General features: G+C 38.5%; 1 protein-coding gene across 8 annotated transcripts in view; it reads right to left on the bottom strand.

Annotated features, from left to right (window-relative positions):
- The window catches only part of AGTPBP1 (ATP/GTP binding carboxypeptidase 1), a 149,096-nt gene that overhangs the window by 93,470 nt on the left and 36,015 nt on the right, over positions 1–19,611 (bottom strand). For 7 of the 8 annotated variants that reach the window (XM_073345034.2, XM_073345036.2, XM_073345035.2 and 4 more), the window contains exons 3-7: positions 15,734–15,864; positions 3,441–3,508; positions 2,690–2,753; positions 2,272–2,418; positions 1,524–1,655 (exon numbers count right to left, since the gene is read on the bottom strand). In XM_073345034.2, coding sequence (XP_073201135.1) covers positions 1,524–1,655; positions 2,272–2,418; positions 2,690–2,753; positions 3,441–3,508; positions 15,734–15,864 — 542 coding nt within the window. Of the gene's footprint in view, positions 1–1,523; positions 1,656–2,271; positions 2,419–2,689; positions 2,754–3,440; positions 3,537–15,733; positions 15,865–19,611 lie in introns of those variants that run through there. The other variant, XM_073345033.2, reaches the window with a different exon arrangement.

Raw genomic sequence — 19,611 nt, 5'->3', positions numbered from 1 at the left:
GAAAGTAATTAATACTTGGGGGAGCAAACAGCTGTGCATCTCTCTCTATCAGCATTATAAAGAGTGGACAATTTATGAGTTTACCCTATATAAGCTTTATACAGAGTAAAATGGATTCATTTGGGGTTTAGGCTCCCAGAAAGACAGAATACTGGGTCCTGGGAAACGCTGTGTTAACTGAGAAGCCCCTGGGCTAAGTGAATCTTAGTTTCTATGAACTGCAGGGGTGTGTGGCCCAATCTCTTGGTCTGTGCTGTAGCCGACTGGTGCGTCTAGCTCAGCAAGACGGGAATGGAAGGAAGCCTTCTCTGGCAGGGGGGTTTGTTCTCAGTGGTATCCCAGCATATCTAGTAACAGTCTTGAGGGACCCAACCCTTCACAGTACCAACTAAGGGACTGGCACTGATGCAGTGGCCTATGCGACAGTCGGCAAAGCCAACAGTACCACAAATGGTGGACATACTGAAGTAGACACTGATGGCATCTGGTGCTGTTGCTTGCTCAGTGCAGAGGGTGCTGCATGCTTGGGTACCAACAGCTGGACTGAACTGTACCAGTCCCCAAGGTCTATGCTTGCCTGCCGCGCTGGCAGAAGGTATTGAGGCCCAATCAGAGCTGTGTCTCTCCTTTGTGCTCCAGGACTTTGCAGCCCCACCAGTGCCGGAAGAGGAGTCCTTCACCTCAACAGTAGCGAGCTGAGAGGTCAACGCTTCAGCGACGCTAGATCTTGCCGAGAACCTGGGATTTCTTCAGAGTTGGCTCCTTAAGGTGAGCCTTCCCTGAAGCTATATCAGAGTCTTCCCTTTCACAGAGGAAGCCTGTGCTGGATCTGTCTGAGGGGGGAAGAGAAGTGGCCTCCGAACGGGACTCAGTAACTGGCTGAAGAGTGTGTTTGATCATTAGCAGTCTGAATTTAATGCCCCCGTTTGTCCTTGCCCTGGATGCAAGAGCCAGGCAGAAGTGGGACTCTCCCAAGCAATGGACACACAGAAGGGTGGTCACTCAAAGCTATAGCCTCTCATTAGGAGAGGCAACATTTGAAACCTGACAAGACAGGCATGCCCTGCCAGGAAAATACTAAGTCTCTCCCGGAGAAAGAGGAGTCAAACAATCCTTTCACCACTTATCTAACTATAAAAACTATCTTAACCACTAATGAAATATTAGAAAAGCCAAGGCAAGCTTAAGGCTACCACACTAAGGCTCCATCTCAGGCTGAGGTGGGTGAACAGGAACTAATGGCTGTTCACCTGCACCCCCCTATACAGTCTCAGTATCCGGCATGAGGCGGCACAGGCATGTGCAGGGGCCGAACGGACACTGCTAGCTGCATATCTCCGATCAAGGGCTCGAGAGGCATACTTAAGGGACACCACTTAAAAGTAGTAAAAAGTCTTCAGAAAAGAAGAGTCACTATAATCATGTAAGATTAAACAAAAAATTAAATTCTCCATTTTAAACATTGTCAAGTACTTTACCCACCATTGTATAGAAAAGAGAAAAGAATGTTTTGCAATACTTACAGTTGGCTGAGTATACTCTTAGTACTTGAAGACATGGCAGTATTAACCTGTGGTTCTGCAAATTCTGTTTCACCAAATTCAGAGAGATGTTTAGAGTGCCACTGATTCTAGCTTTTACTCCAAATTTTTTATCTGTAACAAATAGAACAAAACCAAAAACAAAGAAAATCACTGAATTTGATTTTGAAGCTAAATTATTCTACTTTTGTAACTAAATAAGTTTAATTCAAAAGCGACAAAAGATATGCTATTTCTACATCTCTACCCCTCTCCTCTGCATAATGAACTCCATTTCACCTTTCCCTTCATTTCCTTCTTCCATTCTTGGATGAAGGCATGCCTTCATCCACTAATGCGGAGTACACTGGTGCCTGTCTTGAAAGGTTCAACACCTCCAAAATCAGGCTCCTGAAACCAGGCCCTAAATATCAAGTTGGGCACTCCAAATTTGAGGTACCCTAAATTACTCAACACTTCCAAAAATTTATTCTTGAATTCCCTGTCTTTGTTTATCCAACTGTAAATGGACAAGATGTGACAGGTGTGTAGTCATTTGAAGAGTCTTCCAGTAGTACATTAAAGCAACCACTACAGTGATAAGCACACCATAAAAACTGTTATAATGTAGAATAGAGCAGATAGAGTTACCTAGTATCTGTGATGAAACAATCTTTTAAAAGTTCAATGAGATCATCACGTGAAGACTATTACACATGGACAAAGTATTAACCATTATAATTAGGATTACCTTTTGGACCAATTTTTGCAAGAAGAAAATGAAGCTGCACCATTAACTCCTCATTTGGTGGGGAATCTTTGCTGGCACTCAAAAGTAACTGCAACAAGATCTGCGTCCCTCCTTTAGAAACTAAGACACTTGCTTTCCGACCACCACCTTGAAATTAAAAATAGAAATATCAGAAGTATTAAAAAAAATTAAGATACCTAGCTATTCAGTCTTTTATTCATATCCATTTGCAATACACCAAGCAGCGTTGGCAATGTTCAACTTTTATAGACATGCATAAACTAGACTTTTGATCATTCTTTTAATCTCAGAAAATAAAATTATGTAAATCAGCTATTTTAATTTTTCAAACATTTTTGAAAAAATATAACAATTTGCACAAAGTACACAAAAATTGCCACTTGATTAAAAAACTTACCAACTGACACCAATTCAATGAGGATATTTAATATATTTAGAGTAGTCTGAAGATCTCTTGTATTCTGAAATTAAATAATATTCTTTTAGTTTTGGTAACAAATACGGCATACTGGACACAGATGTATCCTTGCTTAATTTGTAACAGTAATAGGTTTTGTTTCAAGACTTATTAATGGGAGTACCTCATTACATTTATTTTCCACAGCCACACGTGCCTTTCCTTCCAAGCTTCACAGTTTATTTATACCCAAATAAACCAGCTGTAGTTATATATTTGCCCAAATTCTTCAACTTTTGAGATCCACAGACATTTCCAAAACAAGCAGTTGTATTTTGCCTTGAATTTTACTTGTAAAAGATATTTTCTTTGGTAAATACTTCAGGTTATTTTTTCATATTTTAAGAAACTTGTATATTTCTGGTTAAAATTCTAACATCAGAATTGATTAACGATTGACACTTCTCAGAGTTCCTACTGCAACTCAAACCACTTGACTTACGTATTTTTAGACCTTGATTTAGCAAGGCACCTAAACATAGCCTAACTTTAAAGTAGAAGTGTAGCTCCTTTGAATGTTCTTAAGAAACTTGCTGAATCAAGGCCTTAGATATCATGTAATGATCAAGACCATGGACAAGTACCTTGTAGCAGGAAAGGCCAAGAAAATTAAATATTGAAAAATTGGAAGTCTGATATTTACGAAGTATACAATTTAGGCATACACACGTACATGAATAAGATGCTTTACCTCTAATGTTGAGAGGATAACTTCTATTGCTGGGGAACCTTTGGCAGTCATTTCCTTCCTGGTTTTTTCTGAAAGTCCAAGAGATTATTTTTTCCCCTCAAAGGATATAATAAAATTAGTTGAGCAATTTCTGAACATAAGAAATGGATACAACATTCAGAAAAATCTAACCTATGGGAAAAAAAACCTACACACACACAAAAGTCACTTAGGGTACAAAAGCATATGAAAATTAGGGTGAACCAACTGATTTAGATACAGTAGGAATGAATTCATACCTTTGCCTAATTTTTAAAGAAAATTTGAACTACTTTTGAATTTATTTTTGATTTTGGTTAACATTTTTCTTTTAGTGTACGTATATCTCCACATACCACAGTTTTGGGCAAAATACTGCAAAGAAAGGTATCTTGTGCAATATTTCTGACTCATGTAAGAGTAACAGGAATTTCTGGAAATTTCATGAGAAAGTCAGCTTTTGAGATTTCCAGAACAATTTCCTGCTGTTTTTATACAGCAGCCTTATTCCAGGCAAGGAAAGAGGAAGGAAGATGGATTTTTAGGTGCAGGAGTCAGGGGTTAACATATTATCAGATACTATCTTGTTTACTGTGCTACAACACAGTAATGCCAACATTTGAAAAAGAAAAGGGGGTGAAATAAGTAGCTGTAGTTCTGTACATGAACAACAATAATTTATGGAGCTAGACACTGAAAGTCCACAGCCTATGATTCCCTCTCCACCTTATTAAAAGGGTAAAGTATTTTATTTATCTTACCTCACCCATCACACATTTTCTGCAATTATTGCTGTCCTAAGACTTGCAAATAGTATTTCAATATGGGCATTTTCAGGATCTGATTCCCTTATCGCCTGATTCAGGTTACCTGATTCATGTAACTGCCAAAACGAATCAATATATAATCCCAATAAAGTTTCTTTCTGGTTTGCTTGTGGATGGGCACCAGACTGCATAAAACAGCTCATGAGAGTTTATTATACTATTTTTGCACATCTACTTTCTCGTGAGCACAGAGCCATGGAAGGCAAATTGAGCTTTTCTTTGGTTATGTACCAGTTCATTTTGGTTTGACTTTTTCATGTTAGGTGAGGCAAATCAAGTAATCAAGAAGCCAAACCTTGAAACCTCACTTTCAACTGCAACATCAGAGCAAGATGAAGAAAAACAGGCAACATTCTTAAGCTTGTATTTACTGACACTATAGAGAAATAATCAGAATCACTATCCATGTCATTTTAAGTGCAATCATTCACACCCAAAACAGTTTCTGCCTGCTTCTAAAATTGGCTGCTTTTTTCATACTTCCCCACCAATACCCTGAGTGTGCTAGAATAAATGCAGATGTATGAGAAGAGATGCTTCATGCCTATGATCAGTTGAACAAAAGACATTTTAGCCTCAAAAGTGCTGAAAACCAATTAATGAAAACAAATGCTCTGCCAAGAAAGTAGCTAATATAATAAAACTAATAAAAGATCAGGATCATACTACACTGGCTGGCCACATCTAAACCAGAAATTACATGTCATTATGCTTTCTGTAACAGAATAGATTTCTATGAATAAACACTTATTTAATAGACAAATCCACAAGTGAGCTATGTAATCCTTACATTCAACAAAAGTTTCAGACAATCCCATTTTATTATGAAGGGCAACACAAAATATAAGTAGTTTCATTCCCCAACCTTCAGTCTAAACAATTGATTCCATTCTTCTTTGACCAGAAAAAAATATATAAAAATCTCAAAGAGGCAGAGGTTCACAGATTTGCAAACCTAAAAACCTGTGTTATGCTTTAGACCACCTCAGCACACACCAGGTTTATGAACATTAAAAAGTTAACTGAAAAGGAACACTGAACCCATTAACCTGAATGTGTGCCAGGCAGTATACCCTCACTGACTAAAGGTGCAGTCACACCTGAACAGCTAAAAATTAACCTTGCCCTTTTAAGCTAAATGGAGTCACAGCACTGGCTCTATCTCTGTTGTTAAATAACAGATGATAAAACTCCAGTGGGGGATGGTGCTGGCACATAGGGTCTTAGGTAAATGGTGTGATTTTTCAGAATCTCTTCTGGGAATAGTCATGTAGGTGAAATAGCTGGTACTTATGACTATACTATTTTATGCATGTATATTCATCTTGGTATCTAAAGTTATGAATATTAGCTATGTTTACTACATGTTTACTCCTGTGTTAATGCCCTCAAGGTATTTAGCTAGCACATGAAGGGACAAGTCAAGTTGAATGACCCATTAAGGAACACTTAGCTCACATTCTTGAAAACTCCTGTCTATTCTTAATGGACTTTTTGTGAATGTTCTAACTATAATGTGGGTGGGGGTGATGGACATCTAACTTTCCCATGTGACTCCAAAACATCTTTCACAGTAAGAACAGATTCCCTTTACTTGGCACTTGGCAGAAGCTAAAAGCCCCTGGCCTGGAAACATATCCATTTTGCCTCTTTCCTGCTCCAGCCTCTCAACTGTGAACATAAACTAATGGGAGCATTCTAAACAAGGGACTGACGACTTTAAGGTAATCTGGAGCCTTCATATTCCCTTGATCCTTTGCAGATGTGCTTATGAGTTGGATATGGTACAGACACTGTTCTAGCCTCATTGATTGCTGATTTCTCCCTTGCAATGGACAAAGATCAGATGTCTGCTGACTTTCTCACATGAGTTAGCAGCCTTTGATACCTGTTGTGTAAGCAACGTAACCCTTGCTTGCGTGGTTTTATTCTTTCCTCTCCAAATGTCAAAGCCTGTTCCCATTGACCTCAATAGCAAAACTCCTTTTGATCTCAATGGGAACAGAATTTGGCCCCAAGAGATCAGAAACAATTGATCAAAATCACATTCTATCTGTCCAGCCACAGTTATCACGCATGTTCTGCCAGGCTGATTTTGATTGCCCCTCCTGTGTATCATGCTGAGGAAAACAATAAAACAATTTGGGCTGTAGTTCTATCAAGATGCACATGGCACACACAGTTCTATGCCTTTTTTCCATCAAACCCAGAAGGCGCAGCATCTTTGCTTTCCTAGTGCCTGGAGGAGAGCAATACTCAGGCCACGACTACACTACCTGCCAGGTCGGCGAGTAGTGATCGATCTATCGGGGATCGATTTATCGCGTCTAGCGTAGACACAATACATCGATCCCTGATTGCTCTGCCGTCAACTCCGGAATTCCACCAGGGGGATCGATCCCGTGCCGCGAGGACGAAGCAAGTGATTCTAAGTCGATCTAAGATACGCCAACTTCAGCTACGCTATTCTCTATTTAACAGATGAAGTTGTAAAATTTTAGACAGGTAAGGGGGGACGGGGAGAGCCCCGGGATGGGAGGGAGGAGTCACAAGGAGGGTCACGTGGGGAGGTCATGTGCCCTCCCTGCGTCCCTCCCATGAGTGCAGTACTGGATTTTGTCCCTGGCCTGTTTCCTACCATCCGTCATGTGCAGATCATTCCTCAGAGTCACACACGGTGGGTCACCTCCTCCAGAAGATCTGGTTCCCTGTTGTTTTAGGCTACTACTCCTGGTGGCTCCTCGGCCTCTACGGCAGCCATTGGGCCGTATTTCAAACGGTCCTACTGGTTTCCCTCCCTAGGACAGGAGCTCCCCCCAGCCCTCCTCTCAGAGCTGAGATAATGACAGGAGGCAGGTACCTCCTTCAGACAGGAATCCCCCCAGCTCTTCTCCCTGGAGATCAGGCTGTGATTTAGACCAGCTGTAGGACCCTAGCCAGCTTTACTTTCAGCTGGACCTTTTCCCCACTTAGCCTTCCACCTTGGAGGGCTCAGCAGGCCAGCCTTCTCCTGCTGATGTCTGGCCTGCCAGGAGGGAGGTGGCAGCATATGTGCTGATCCCCTTCCCAAAACTCATTCCAATGCTCCAGGAGTCACAGGAGCTTTGTCTTGCCCTGGCTGCCAAGCTCCTGGTCCCAAGACTTTAAGGAATCAGTAATGGGGTTTCCTCTGAAATACTACTTACTCCTGAGACCATTTCCTCTCGCCCAATTTCTCCTAGGTCCTTGTATATCAGACCTGCCAAAATCTTAAATGACCACACCACATGATGGCAGTGGGCTGACTCCTAGAAACCACTGATTTTAAAGGGTCAGGTCACCCCCATCACAAGCTGAACCGCTTTTATTCAGTTATTTCCAAAACCAAACAAACATTCACTTCAGAGAGAAGCCAACCTATAAAAAACAGCCCCAATATAAAATTTTGAAAGCCATGAGCCACTGAAAAAAGAGTTAGTATGGAAATAGCTATATAACTCTAAACTGTATCTATACTGTGATTATATGACTGACTAAACTGCTGCAGAATCATCCTCTTGCAAAAATGTTGCACAGATTCTCCAGAATATAAACTTTCATTAAAAAGTAGTACCTAGTATTTATGGGAGTGAAAATTACATGCAATGAACGTATGTATTCACTGCAGAATTAACTGTGGCCCTTACTCAGGAGCTGCTCCTAATCTCCCTCATATCATGCACAAAACCCTCTGTCTCCTCAAGTCTGGTGTGCATTAACCAGGACTAGCTGTGGATGTAAAAAAGAGTGCTCAGTGTCACTTTCACTGAGATTGGGAACCACCCCCATCTCCCTTACAATGAGGACACAGGTTATATCACTCAGCTGCCAATAGTCCTCCAATGCCTTCCCACAATTCCCCTGCATATCCTGAAGGACAAACATGCTTTCTCAAGTCACTGGGAAAGAATCATAACAGCTTAGCTTAGGGCAGTACAGACAACCATGGGATGTGCTCCCATAAGTCTTAAAGACACACACCGGTGAGTCCAGCACCACTGAGGACATGGTAACTCGTGTACGGCTGCTCACACCCGAGCCAGGTTAATCTAGGTGCTCAGACCCAGATGTCAATCATTAAGGCTAACTCTGCAATGAAAACATACCCCTAAAAGATTAATGATGCAGTGTTGTCTGGGTGAATAAGCAGACAGATTGAAACAGTACCTCCAAGAGCAGCATGAATTCCTCCCATAAATCTAAACATTGCGTTAGCTAGAGCTGATCAAAACTCACTTTGTTCCATGGTAAGTTTTGACATTTTAAACAAGTTTGCTCCCGTTTGGAATGAAAACTAGAAATTTCTGACAGAAGGGAAACGCCAAAATATTTTTGTTTTAGAAGAAAAAATTGAGCTATTTCAATTGGATTTTTTCCCCACAATGAAACAGAGCAGTCAAGGGAGTAGAAACCTAAGGATCCTAGTCATAGAAAAGGACTCCATTGTACTAGGCTCTGTACAATTAAGACACTGTGGAAGGACTACAAAAAAAAAGAGCAAAAGCAGCTGCAATGTGCATCTGGCTGATGCACAGCTGGTACAGCCATCCATTGTAAAAAAGTCACCTTCACCAACCAGTCAAAATAGAACTTGCAGTTGCAGCACGAGAGATAGCTATTTTCCATTCCAAGAATGGCATAAGACTCTCCCCTGATGAAACCAATATTTCAACTTTGAGTTTCAGGCTTAGTTACCTGCAGGGGCACAGACCAAAGAGTATCACAAGTGTATCTTCAGAAAACAAGTGATAGCCACCTGAAATTTCAATTTCTATTACATTGTTTTGTGGAGTAGATTTTCTTATGAAATTTTTAAAATGCTAACTCGACAGTGACTTGATCTAGGTAAAAAGAAAGGGAGTACTTGTGGCACCTTAGAGACTAACCAATTTATTTGAGCATAAGCTTTCGTGAGCTACAGCTCACTTCATCGGATGATATGCATCCGATGAAGTGAGCTGTAGCTCACGAAAGCTTATGCTCAAATAAATTGGTTAGTCTCTAAGGTGCCACAAGTACTCCCTTTCTTTTTGCGAATAGAGACTAACACGGCTGTTACTCTGAAACTTGATCTAGGTAAGTATGTGTTATGGTCACCAAAAAAGTGCAAGAAAATAAGTTATTTTGCTAGACTTAGTAATGAGAACACTTCATGTACAATTAATAGAAACACTCAAGAATTCATGGCCTTATGTTCGTGGTACACTTGGTGCACATCTTCATAAAACTCTCCAAGTTTTCCTTAATCGCCAACTAGTTTCAAGCCAAAATAATCAGTCAACCATTTGATTTCTATTAAGAAATTTCTGGTTAACAGCACTCACAGCTAAAGGCAAGTTTTCTTGTAAAATTTAAATGATCAGTTTAATCTTCAGACACAATTAGTACACATTTCTTCCCTTCAGCAAAAGCTTTTCAAAATATTGGCAATAAGGTAATTCCAGAAAAAATAAACTTAAAACTAATCTTTTTATCACACAATGTAACAGTACTTAGTAAACTTATACTGTACTGTGTCTTACAAAGCCCCAAACTTGTGACAGGCTTGTATTCGCCATTCTTTTACCATACTTTAATACTTAAATTATAGCTCTGACAATGCAACAAGTATTTAGTTGGAGAGTCATGAAATATTACTTTGATATGTATTTAACATGGCCTTTGACAGGAGCTCTCTCCAGTTTCTGAATCTAGGACAACTGACTCTTAAAACAGTGCAAAACATAGATGTACTATCACTAGTTTTCAAAGCAAACAAAAAAAGAAAAACAGATTGGCAAATGAGTTATAAGGTTATTTGTGACTTCATGTAGACACATCAACTTGCTAGCGTTCAGCTGCCAAAATGAAAATGTAAAATGAGAAGAGACTACCATGAGAATTTATCAAGAGGTAAAGTTACACTGATGTGTGGAAAGTTACAATGTTTCCAACATATGTCTCACATACTGCTGATAATGCTGTACGTTAGCCTACATTTCTTTAGATGAGGTTCTTAAGTCTAACCCCATCCCGAATTAACCCCTTTATTCCATATAGCCAATGCAACAGTGATTAAATGAACTACCTAATGAGGGGGCATCTTGTGCTTGCTTTAAATAATGCACCAAGTAAAAAAAAAAAAATCAATCCAATAGAAAAGCGTATTAAGACTGTTTAGAAAACAAAAGATATGACAATAAAATAAATAAATAAATAAATAAATGTATATCAACCGTATCTCAACAAAAAAATCCTTTTCTTTAACTCTAATGAGGCCCTTTATTAAAGTTTGGGTTAAATGATCATTTATCCCAAATTTTAATAAATACATTGCTGTACCTGTCCTCCATTTTTACTCTTTTATACAATTCACCTATACTGTCTTCATAGTTCCTTTCTTTCCAGTTACATTACAAAGTTCTTTCACTGTCAATGAAGGTCCCCTAGATGAACTATTTTTAATGTATGTATTTTAGTCTATTCAAAGTGCATGGAATAATGTTATTTTATTAAAGTATTAGTTTACAGCAATACTAGTAAAATAACCCAAAGAGAAGGGGAGAAAAAAAAAACCAAGACAGAAAAACACCTTCAATAATGCATCTTTTTATATTTATATATACATACATACACACACAGTATAATTAGCCTTTATCATGTAAGCCTACCATATATGTAAAAGCCTAGTATGTATGTATGTACATACGTACGTAAACAGTATATATACATATACATAACACACACACACACACACACACACAGAGTAAATCCAAACCTCTGCTCTTTGCTATCCCCCAGTTAGTGCATGAGAGAACTAATGAAAAAGCTTGAAAAATTTCATCCACAACAACAAGCATGCCAACCATTAGTCAAATTACAAACACACCACACCTAAGTGGTAATTAAGGTTTTGGTATTCAGGGTAAAATCCCAAAACCACACCTCCTTCCCAGTTTGGGAGAAATTTTGTTAAGTTTGCAAAAAGAAAAGGAGTACTCGTGGCACCTTAGAGACTAACCAATTTATTTGAGTCTAAGGTGCCACAAGTACTCCTTTTCTTTTTGCGAATACAGACTAACAGGGCTGTTACTCTGAAACCTTTGTTAAGTTTGTCATAAGTAACAGATGATCTCTGTTATGTATGAAGTTCTTAGGCCCTGAGCCTGTAAACACTTATGCAAAAACTGCATATGCTTAATTTTATCACCAGGATTGGGACTCTATGTGACGATGCCCACCATAAGGCTTTATGGAAATATGCTTATGAATATATATGACATAACTGGAATATGTTCTATGCTACAAATGTCATGTAACAGCTATGTAAAGGTTATGATCTACTGAATCTATTAATCCTATTTGTTTGCATGTATCATTTTTGTATTCGAAGTTATGAATATGGGCTGTGTACCGGCTTGATTTCTAAATAACCTTAGTAGAACATTTGGTCAGGTCCTGGAGAAAGGAATTCGCAAAGTTAAGTGCCCAATCAAGAAGCACTTAAGGAACAATGCATCTTGGAATGCTCCAATCCACGTAAGAAGTCTTCCCGGAGACATTCGAGATACCATGTGGGCAATGGCTTCTGTCTGTAAAAACTAAGTCACGTATGGACATGTGACTTGCCCAGGTGACTCCAGAACTCCATCTTGGAGCTGGACTTTGCATAGGAGAGAGGAGGGGGACTCCACCCACAAGAGAAAGTATATTTAAGCCCATGGGAGACCCCTCCATTTTGTCTTCAGCTGGCTAAGGAGATAGCCTCTCCACCCCCAAGGATACCTGAAAGAAACTGGAACAAAAGACAGTAACTACACAGGGTGTGAGTGATTGCTGGACCCAGACTAAAAGGAGATTAGTCTGTAAAAGGAAGCTTACTGGAACTGGTGAGGTTTTGTCTGTATTCAGTTTTGTTAGACATACACTTGCGGGTTTTATTTTATTTTGCTTGGTAATTCACTTTATTTTGTCTGTTACTACTTGGAACCACTTAAATCCTACTTTCTGTATTTAATAAAATCACTTTTTATTTATTTATTAATTAAGCCAGAGTATGTATTAATACTTGGGGGAGGGGGGGCAAACAGCTGTGCATATCTCTCTATCAGTGTTATAGAGGGAGAAAAAGTTGATAGGGCAGGAAAGCAGGAGCAGAAGTAGTCTTGGCACATCAGGTGGCAGCCCCCAGGGGGTTTCTGTGATCCAACCCATCACACCCTACACTCTAGGCTTTTTGAGGCAAGCACTATGTCCTCCTGTATGTTTAGAAAATCTGTATCATGTAACAAGCAATGCCACAATTAAATAATTAACACATCTCCAACATTAACAGTTTGTAAAATAAATCTTCCAAATGTAAGATTTCTGGACTGGAGGCTCTAAATACCGTAACCTGAACTGCTATATAATTTGTTTTTATTTCTGGGATTTAAATGTCACCTGTCCAGACAAGAGTTCTATAAAGCAGTAGAAAATAAAGACAAGGAAAAGACTTAACAGTTTAAACAGAAGGCTCATTAAAATTTAGTTTGTTGCTATTATTTTTGAGAACTTTATGGATGCCTAAAACATCCGCTGAAGTTAAAGTGGGACTAATGGTGGCCAAGGCTAAGGAGGGATGACTTTGGAAAAAAAAGAAAATATCCATAATCTGAAGTTCTTCATTTGAAATATTCATTTATATTTGTACCTGATCTTTTGAATTGAAATATTTAAAATGTAGCAATGAAAACATGACAACATTAAGAAATGCATTTAATAGTTTCCTTCCACTTTTGGCATCTCTTAAAAATTTAGGTTTCAGAATAGCAGCCGTATTAGTCTGTATTCGCAAAAAGGAAAGGAGTACTTGTGGCACCTTAGAGACTAACCAATTTATTTGAGCATAAGCTTTCGTGAGCTACAGCTCACTTCATCAGATGCAGTGAGCTGTAGCTCATGAAAGCTTATGTTCAAATAAATTGGTTAGTCTCTAAGGTGCCACAAGTACTCCTTTCCTTTTTAGAAATTTAGAAGACTCTCTGTAAGGAAATAGCTTGGGTTCAAGCATCTTGACACAGATATTCCCTGTAGAAGACTTCCAATTCTTGATACAAAAAGGCATAAGAAATGTAGGAGACACTAAGAATGAAAAAGGCTGTCAGGGAAAAGTGATAATTAATCCTCCAGATCCCCATCTGACTTCACCATTCTCATAAGGTATTATTAACTTGAAACAGGAGGCCTTGTTTGGGGAGGAGGCAAAAGTTAAGTCTGACACTTTTATAACTATTTGCTGATGACAGTTCCTGATCACCTTGAATGGGCCAAGGAAAAATACCGCTGAAGACAAGGTTGAAACTGTAGGTTACCAAAAGAGATTGGCAAGAGACTGTTATTTGGGCACCTTTCCTTATCTGAAAATGCACTGTATAGATAGGCCCTGCAGAAATAGCTTGACCACTATACCATTTGGGGGGCACGTCTTCCCCAATACTTACCTTTTAGCAGGATTGCAGCCACTTGGCTTGTACATTGGCACTAAGAGGCTGATGATGAGAGTCAGGAATTTTCAACTAATTGGTCACAAATTGATCAAAGTAGGGTCAAGAAAGACCCTCCCTTTCTTTATGACTATGTGGGAGGAAGTTCTTAAAACATTTTTCTATTATAACATTTAGTCACAGGTGAGGGTGAGATCCACTGCCATAATCCACTAGATTATTCTTTACTTCACTGATCTGTGAAGACCTGCTAGCAGGTCATATAAAGACAGCAACCTACTCTAGGCCAGCCTGGTATGCACGCGTGCGCGCACGTACACACACACAGAGGACATGGGAGGAGAGGAATTCAGGCTGGACTCTCTGCAGATTCTAGCTATTTGGATTTTTTCTGAAGCAGACAAGACAGCAGTATGACCCAGACCATTCAGACGAGTTACTGAGAAAGCCACTGGAAGGTAGAGACAGAATGATGGACTGTGCTAGTAAGGGAGCTGGGAGGAGTGCAGAAGGTTCTGCACAGAAGGTACTGGCACAGGTTCCCCATAGCCTCTGACTGCCAGAAGCTGGGACTCCATGGCAAGGGATGGATTATTCGATAATTGCCCTGTTCTGTTAATTCCTTTGGAAGTAGCTGGCACTGGTCAAGGTCAGAAGACAGAATACTGGGCTAGATGGACTATTGGTCTGACCTAGTATGGGCACTCTTATGTTCTTCGGTAAGCCATCAAACACTAGCTAGACTGCTCGCCTGCAGTATTGAGGAACTGGGGAAGGAACGATAAAAATGGCAGGTTGGAATAATGATGCATTGATGTACGCAATCTAAAGGACAACAGGAATGCAGATTTAGTACACATTTTCCTCAGTCTTCCTAAAAAAGGACGGACAACAAGTTCCAGTTACTAAAAATTCAATTCTTCTGAAAAGGTCACAGGTTTGAAAGGAAATCTGCACACACTGAAAGATCTTTGCTGTGGACACCAATGACCCTGGTCTCAGACAGAAGCAAAATAAACGGAGATCATACAGCACTTGAGCAAGAGCAATCTGAACTCAAAAGGAAGGAAGAAAAGAAAAGAACTAAGATGCCTCTTTTGTAGTGCATGTGAGAAATAAAGCCACCTCAACATTATTCTCCGAGATATTTGCCATTCCCTTTCTGTCTGCCAGGCTGTTCCGATAGATTTGGCTGTACTGGGAAGTTCTGTTGATCAGTTAGCTGTTTTATATATTAATGAGGTTCCTTCTTTGTTATTCCAGAGTGTTACTGGATGTGCTTTCAGGGTTCCAGAAATCATCTTTTACCCGAAGACCTTCAAGGTTACATTCTTCTTCAGCCAAGAGATGCAGAAAAAATACTTGTCTTTTTGTTATTTTTTTCCCCTTTTAAGTAAATTACAAAAACCAAATTCATTTCTATATAGCATGTTCTTAAGCAACAATACAAGTGGCTTGGTTCTTTTTATTTATTTTTTTTTTTTAATGTGAATGCCTAAATACAGTAGTAAGGAGAAGCTACGACGGAAATTATAGACAGCAAAGAAAGAGCCTTGATTCTGCCATCTCTGTTCATGTAGAATAGTACCTTAATCCAAAAGTACTGTCATTTGTTTTGATAGAATTACTCGTGGAACAAGGTAGTACTCTTAGGAGACCAAAAATACTGTATAATATGGCTAACTGTCAGATTATGAAGAACTGAGATAGGAGAAACTTATCCTAATGGAAGAATCTTGTGTTCAATATGCAAATACATAAAGACAAGTCATAAATACAACTTTTCACTGTTTGTTCACATAAACAAGGAATACAGAAATTCTTTTGGAGGACAAGATGGGAAAACACCAACAGAACTTCAGTGCTGAAATGTGGCAGTCATATGTATAGGAGTGTGTTTTGGGATGAGGCGTAGAAAGATGAGCAGGGACAATGTTTAAAACATTAAGTAAAATAAAATATTTACCTTGACTCTGAGCCAGATGGAGGATCTTTGATGTAACATATCTGGCAGTGTCTGCTTCTACCAACAAAGATTCTGAATTGATCTTCTCCAGCTGTGCCAGTAGACCCACAATCCGAGAATTGTTAGTAAGACTGAAAGAAACATTTATATTTCAATCCGTATTCAACAAAAATAGGACAAAAATATTTTGTTTCACATCACAGGGCAAAATCCAATTAGTTACATTTTTTAAATGTAAAGTTAGTTCTTTAGTGAAATAGGTTTAGATCAGCAGTGTTTGAACAATTTTACAGTGAAAACAGAATGTTTTTCTCTATTTAGTTACTTCTCAAAATTAGCTTTTCTTCCCTGCTACCAATGACATACTCATTAAGACAGCTATGAACAGAGGATGGCAGCATTGTCTTGGATACATTCTTAAAAGGGACTAAATCTGCTTCCCTTGAAATCAATGGCAAAACTCCCATTATTTTCCAAGGGCGCGTCTCTACTGAATTACCCAAGGAAATCATATGGGAAATTCAGGACAAAAATTAACTAATTTGTACTATTACAAATCCACTGTTATTAGCAACTTATTTCTTCAAATTCATACCTATAATAAAATAGTTACAACTATATAAAACTGGGGCTGTATCACATCTTCCATGGAACCCCTTCTGCAGTTAAGATCCCTCTTGTCAAGAGGTACCTCCAGGGCAACCATGACCAGTGAAGTCCCGGGAAGCACATCTCTGGTGGAGTCATGCTCTCAAGGAACACGAGGAAGGGGCCAGAGGGGAAAACCACATCGGCTCTAAAGCCATGATGTCCCCCTGCACCCAGGATTCATTTCACAAGTGACGGGGACAACTTTCACCCTCCACCCCAATAAAAAAAGAAATCCAGAGACCACTAGAAGGGAAGGATGAGGACTTTATAGAAGTTACTTCCTCCTTGGCCATCTCTCATTATTTTTTACCACAGGATGGGGAATCCAGCTATTAGAATCCATTTTCAACTACTTTGACATTTTATTGTCTATACAGTAGCCCTGGCTTTGAAGTCTGCCAGACTGGTCTACAAAAATGCCTACAAAGGCTCCAAAGTCTGGCTAAACCATAGGGTGTGGAATCATCCAGATGTAGACAAATAAAGTACTCAATAATATAACAGAACCAGGGCCCACCCACCCCAAAAAGACTATTGTTTATGGAGAAGAACAGGAGCAGATCACTTTTCTTTTCATTCCTTGAGCATTTTTCCCCTTACAAACTTTTATTCCTCCTCAGACAGCTTGAACAATAAGCCTGTTCTGCAAATGACCACACCAGGGAGAGGAAAGAAGAGTTAAGACAAAAAGCTTAGAAGAAACATGAGCCAATCCTATCCTAAGAAAATAATGCTGTTTTCTTTGGCAGATACAGGTCACCTTTCTAGCGGTCTCCTATCTTTTCTTTCCAACACCCTCATAGCAATGTTTCAGGTCGACAGCCTCTGCTTGAGAGAGCCCATGAGGAAGTCATACCTACAGTCTCCCATCCCTTCCTCGCTCCTGCTATCCTACCTCAACAAGACTGAGTAGTCACTCATATCCTTGTGTTAGGCTTTACTCTGCACACATGCAGCAGGAAAAACAACAACAACAACAACAACAACTGGCTGAAAGTTTTAATTTCACTGATATCTACTGTGTTCCACAGCAAACATTCACTTTCAACATTTTCTGATAAATCTATAACAGTGGAAAAAAATACAGCCTTATTAAGTTTTACCTCATACACACTGAAAATCACTTTGAGACAATCCCATTCTTTATTACTTATTTGCTTTATCCTTAGAAAATAGATGCAACCAGTTTGGTTTCTTAAGTTTTGCAAATATTGTTTGGAAGAAATGCAGCACAAAATTTAATAGACTATCACTATTAGGAGGAAGGGTCTTTATTTTATAATGTTCATAAAAGTGAAGAAACTATAGAGAATCAGTGTCATTCTATCAGAGTTTTGTCTCATTTTGAGCAACACAAGTATAGCTTGGCTTGATGTCTTAGTCATTTACATAAAAGAGATGGTGTTTTAAGAGGAGATACATTTCATAAGGAGCACTTTAATCCAGATATTTATATTATCTCCCCCATACCATATTTAATTATATTTTTTAATTAAATGCCTTAAGGTTAGTTCAGATCACCTACAACTTAAATCAACTTACATTCTAAGAAGATGAAGGTAAGATACTTGAGATGACATTGACAAAGTTATAACTATTACTAATCAGATTTTATTCATTCTTCATTTTTAGATTCACCCCACCATTTGAAAATATGTTTAAAAAATTTCCATGAACATAATTAAAATCATTGCTCTGTACAACTCTGGTTTCTAAGGAACAACTGTCACAGCAAAGAATTCCATTACAGTTCAGCAATAGTCAATGTCAACTTATTTTAAGTCCATGTACAGTGGGTTCTGGCTATTTGCAATAAAACTAAAGAATGACACTAGTTTTTTAAATAGTGTCAATGTTGTTTATAAAGAAATTGATGGATTATTATTGCTTGAGCCACAGTTTAGAATAATAAAATGGTTTTGCCCTTATTATTAAGTTTGTTAATTTACCCTTGGATGTTAATGTTAAAACAAGAAAAAAAAATGGTTGACAGCAAGTGTTTTATTACTGTGGAAATAACTTGATGCTACAGCAGCAGAGGAAACTTATTCCAGCCACACTTCATTTCTCTTCACTTACATCTAAACTATAACTTCACAACCAAAACCAAAGTAACTTTTAAAAGGAAGTTTTGTTTATGTCCAATAATATCCCCTAATCTTAAAAATGATATAAACTGCTTGAAGATGTCCTCCCTAATCTAAAGTTTATATCATAAAATCTCATTACTAAATATATGCATCTTCTCAACTGTTTACGTTAAAAGTGTATAAAAAAAGTTTTAATCTGACAATCTCCCTTTCCCTTCTCAATTGTTCTAGTTTTGCTTTCTTATATGGTCAGAAATCGATTTTTTTTTTAAATTGATGGATAATATCGATGTTTATTTTTAACCATTTTAGAATTTTATGAATTTAAGTTTTCACAGTTGTGCAAAATTATGGGGTTTATCCATTATTTTAAAATATTTAAATTTTCAAAGCTGCAAAGGGGAGGTTAGGCAATTATTTAATGACAGTAGACAGATTCAAAAAATTTAAAGCTTTGTAACTGTTAACCACCACGTGTCAAAAGAAATACACAAAACGAATATCCTTAAATCAAACTAATAAATTCTGAAGAAGCATTCTTCTTACTATTCATCCGATGAAGTGAGCTGTAGCTCACGAAAGCTTATGCTCAAATAAATTTGTTAGTCTCTAAATTGCCACAAGTACTCCTTTTCTTTTTGAGAATACAGACTAACACGGCTGCTACTCTGAAACCTCTTCTTACTTTGTCTATCTGCAAACTTTTATCACTAGTGGATTTTTGTCAATTTTTGTGGTACAGTTAAACTGACATTTACCAATAAAAATGTAATCCTTCCAAGCCTGGACATAATCCAATTAGTTCTCTAGTCATCCAGGGCAGAAGTAAGCACTGCTACTAAAACAAGAGGTGAGAATACTCTATGGTAACAGAATCTTCACATCCCTCATTCCACACCTCTACTTCTAATTGCCATCCAAAACTAAGATCCAGTGCCATCTGTATGCACTGAGCTTGAAATCACCCAGGATGATCCCATGATTACAACAGAAGCCATGATATCTGACTGCTGACTCAATGTCCAATGGTAATCTCCAAGGACCCTCATCCTCAACAATTTTAGATCCAAAATGGAAAGGAATCCAACCAACCTGACTAGAAACTACTGTGTATTATAGCAGCTTGTACAGTAAGAA

The sequence above is a fragment of the Lepidochelys kempii genome, chromosome 5 (assembly GCF_965140285.1).
Source record: "Lepidochelys kempii isolate rLepKem1 chromosome 5, rLepKem1.hap1, whole genome shotgun sequence".
NCBI lineage: Eukaryota > Metazoa > Chordata > Testudines > Cheloniidae > Lepidochelys > Lepidochelys kempii.
This window is presented reverse-complemented; position numbering and strand designations above follow the sequence as displayed.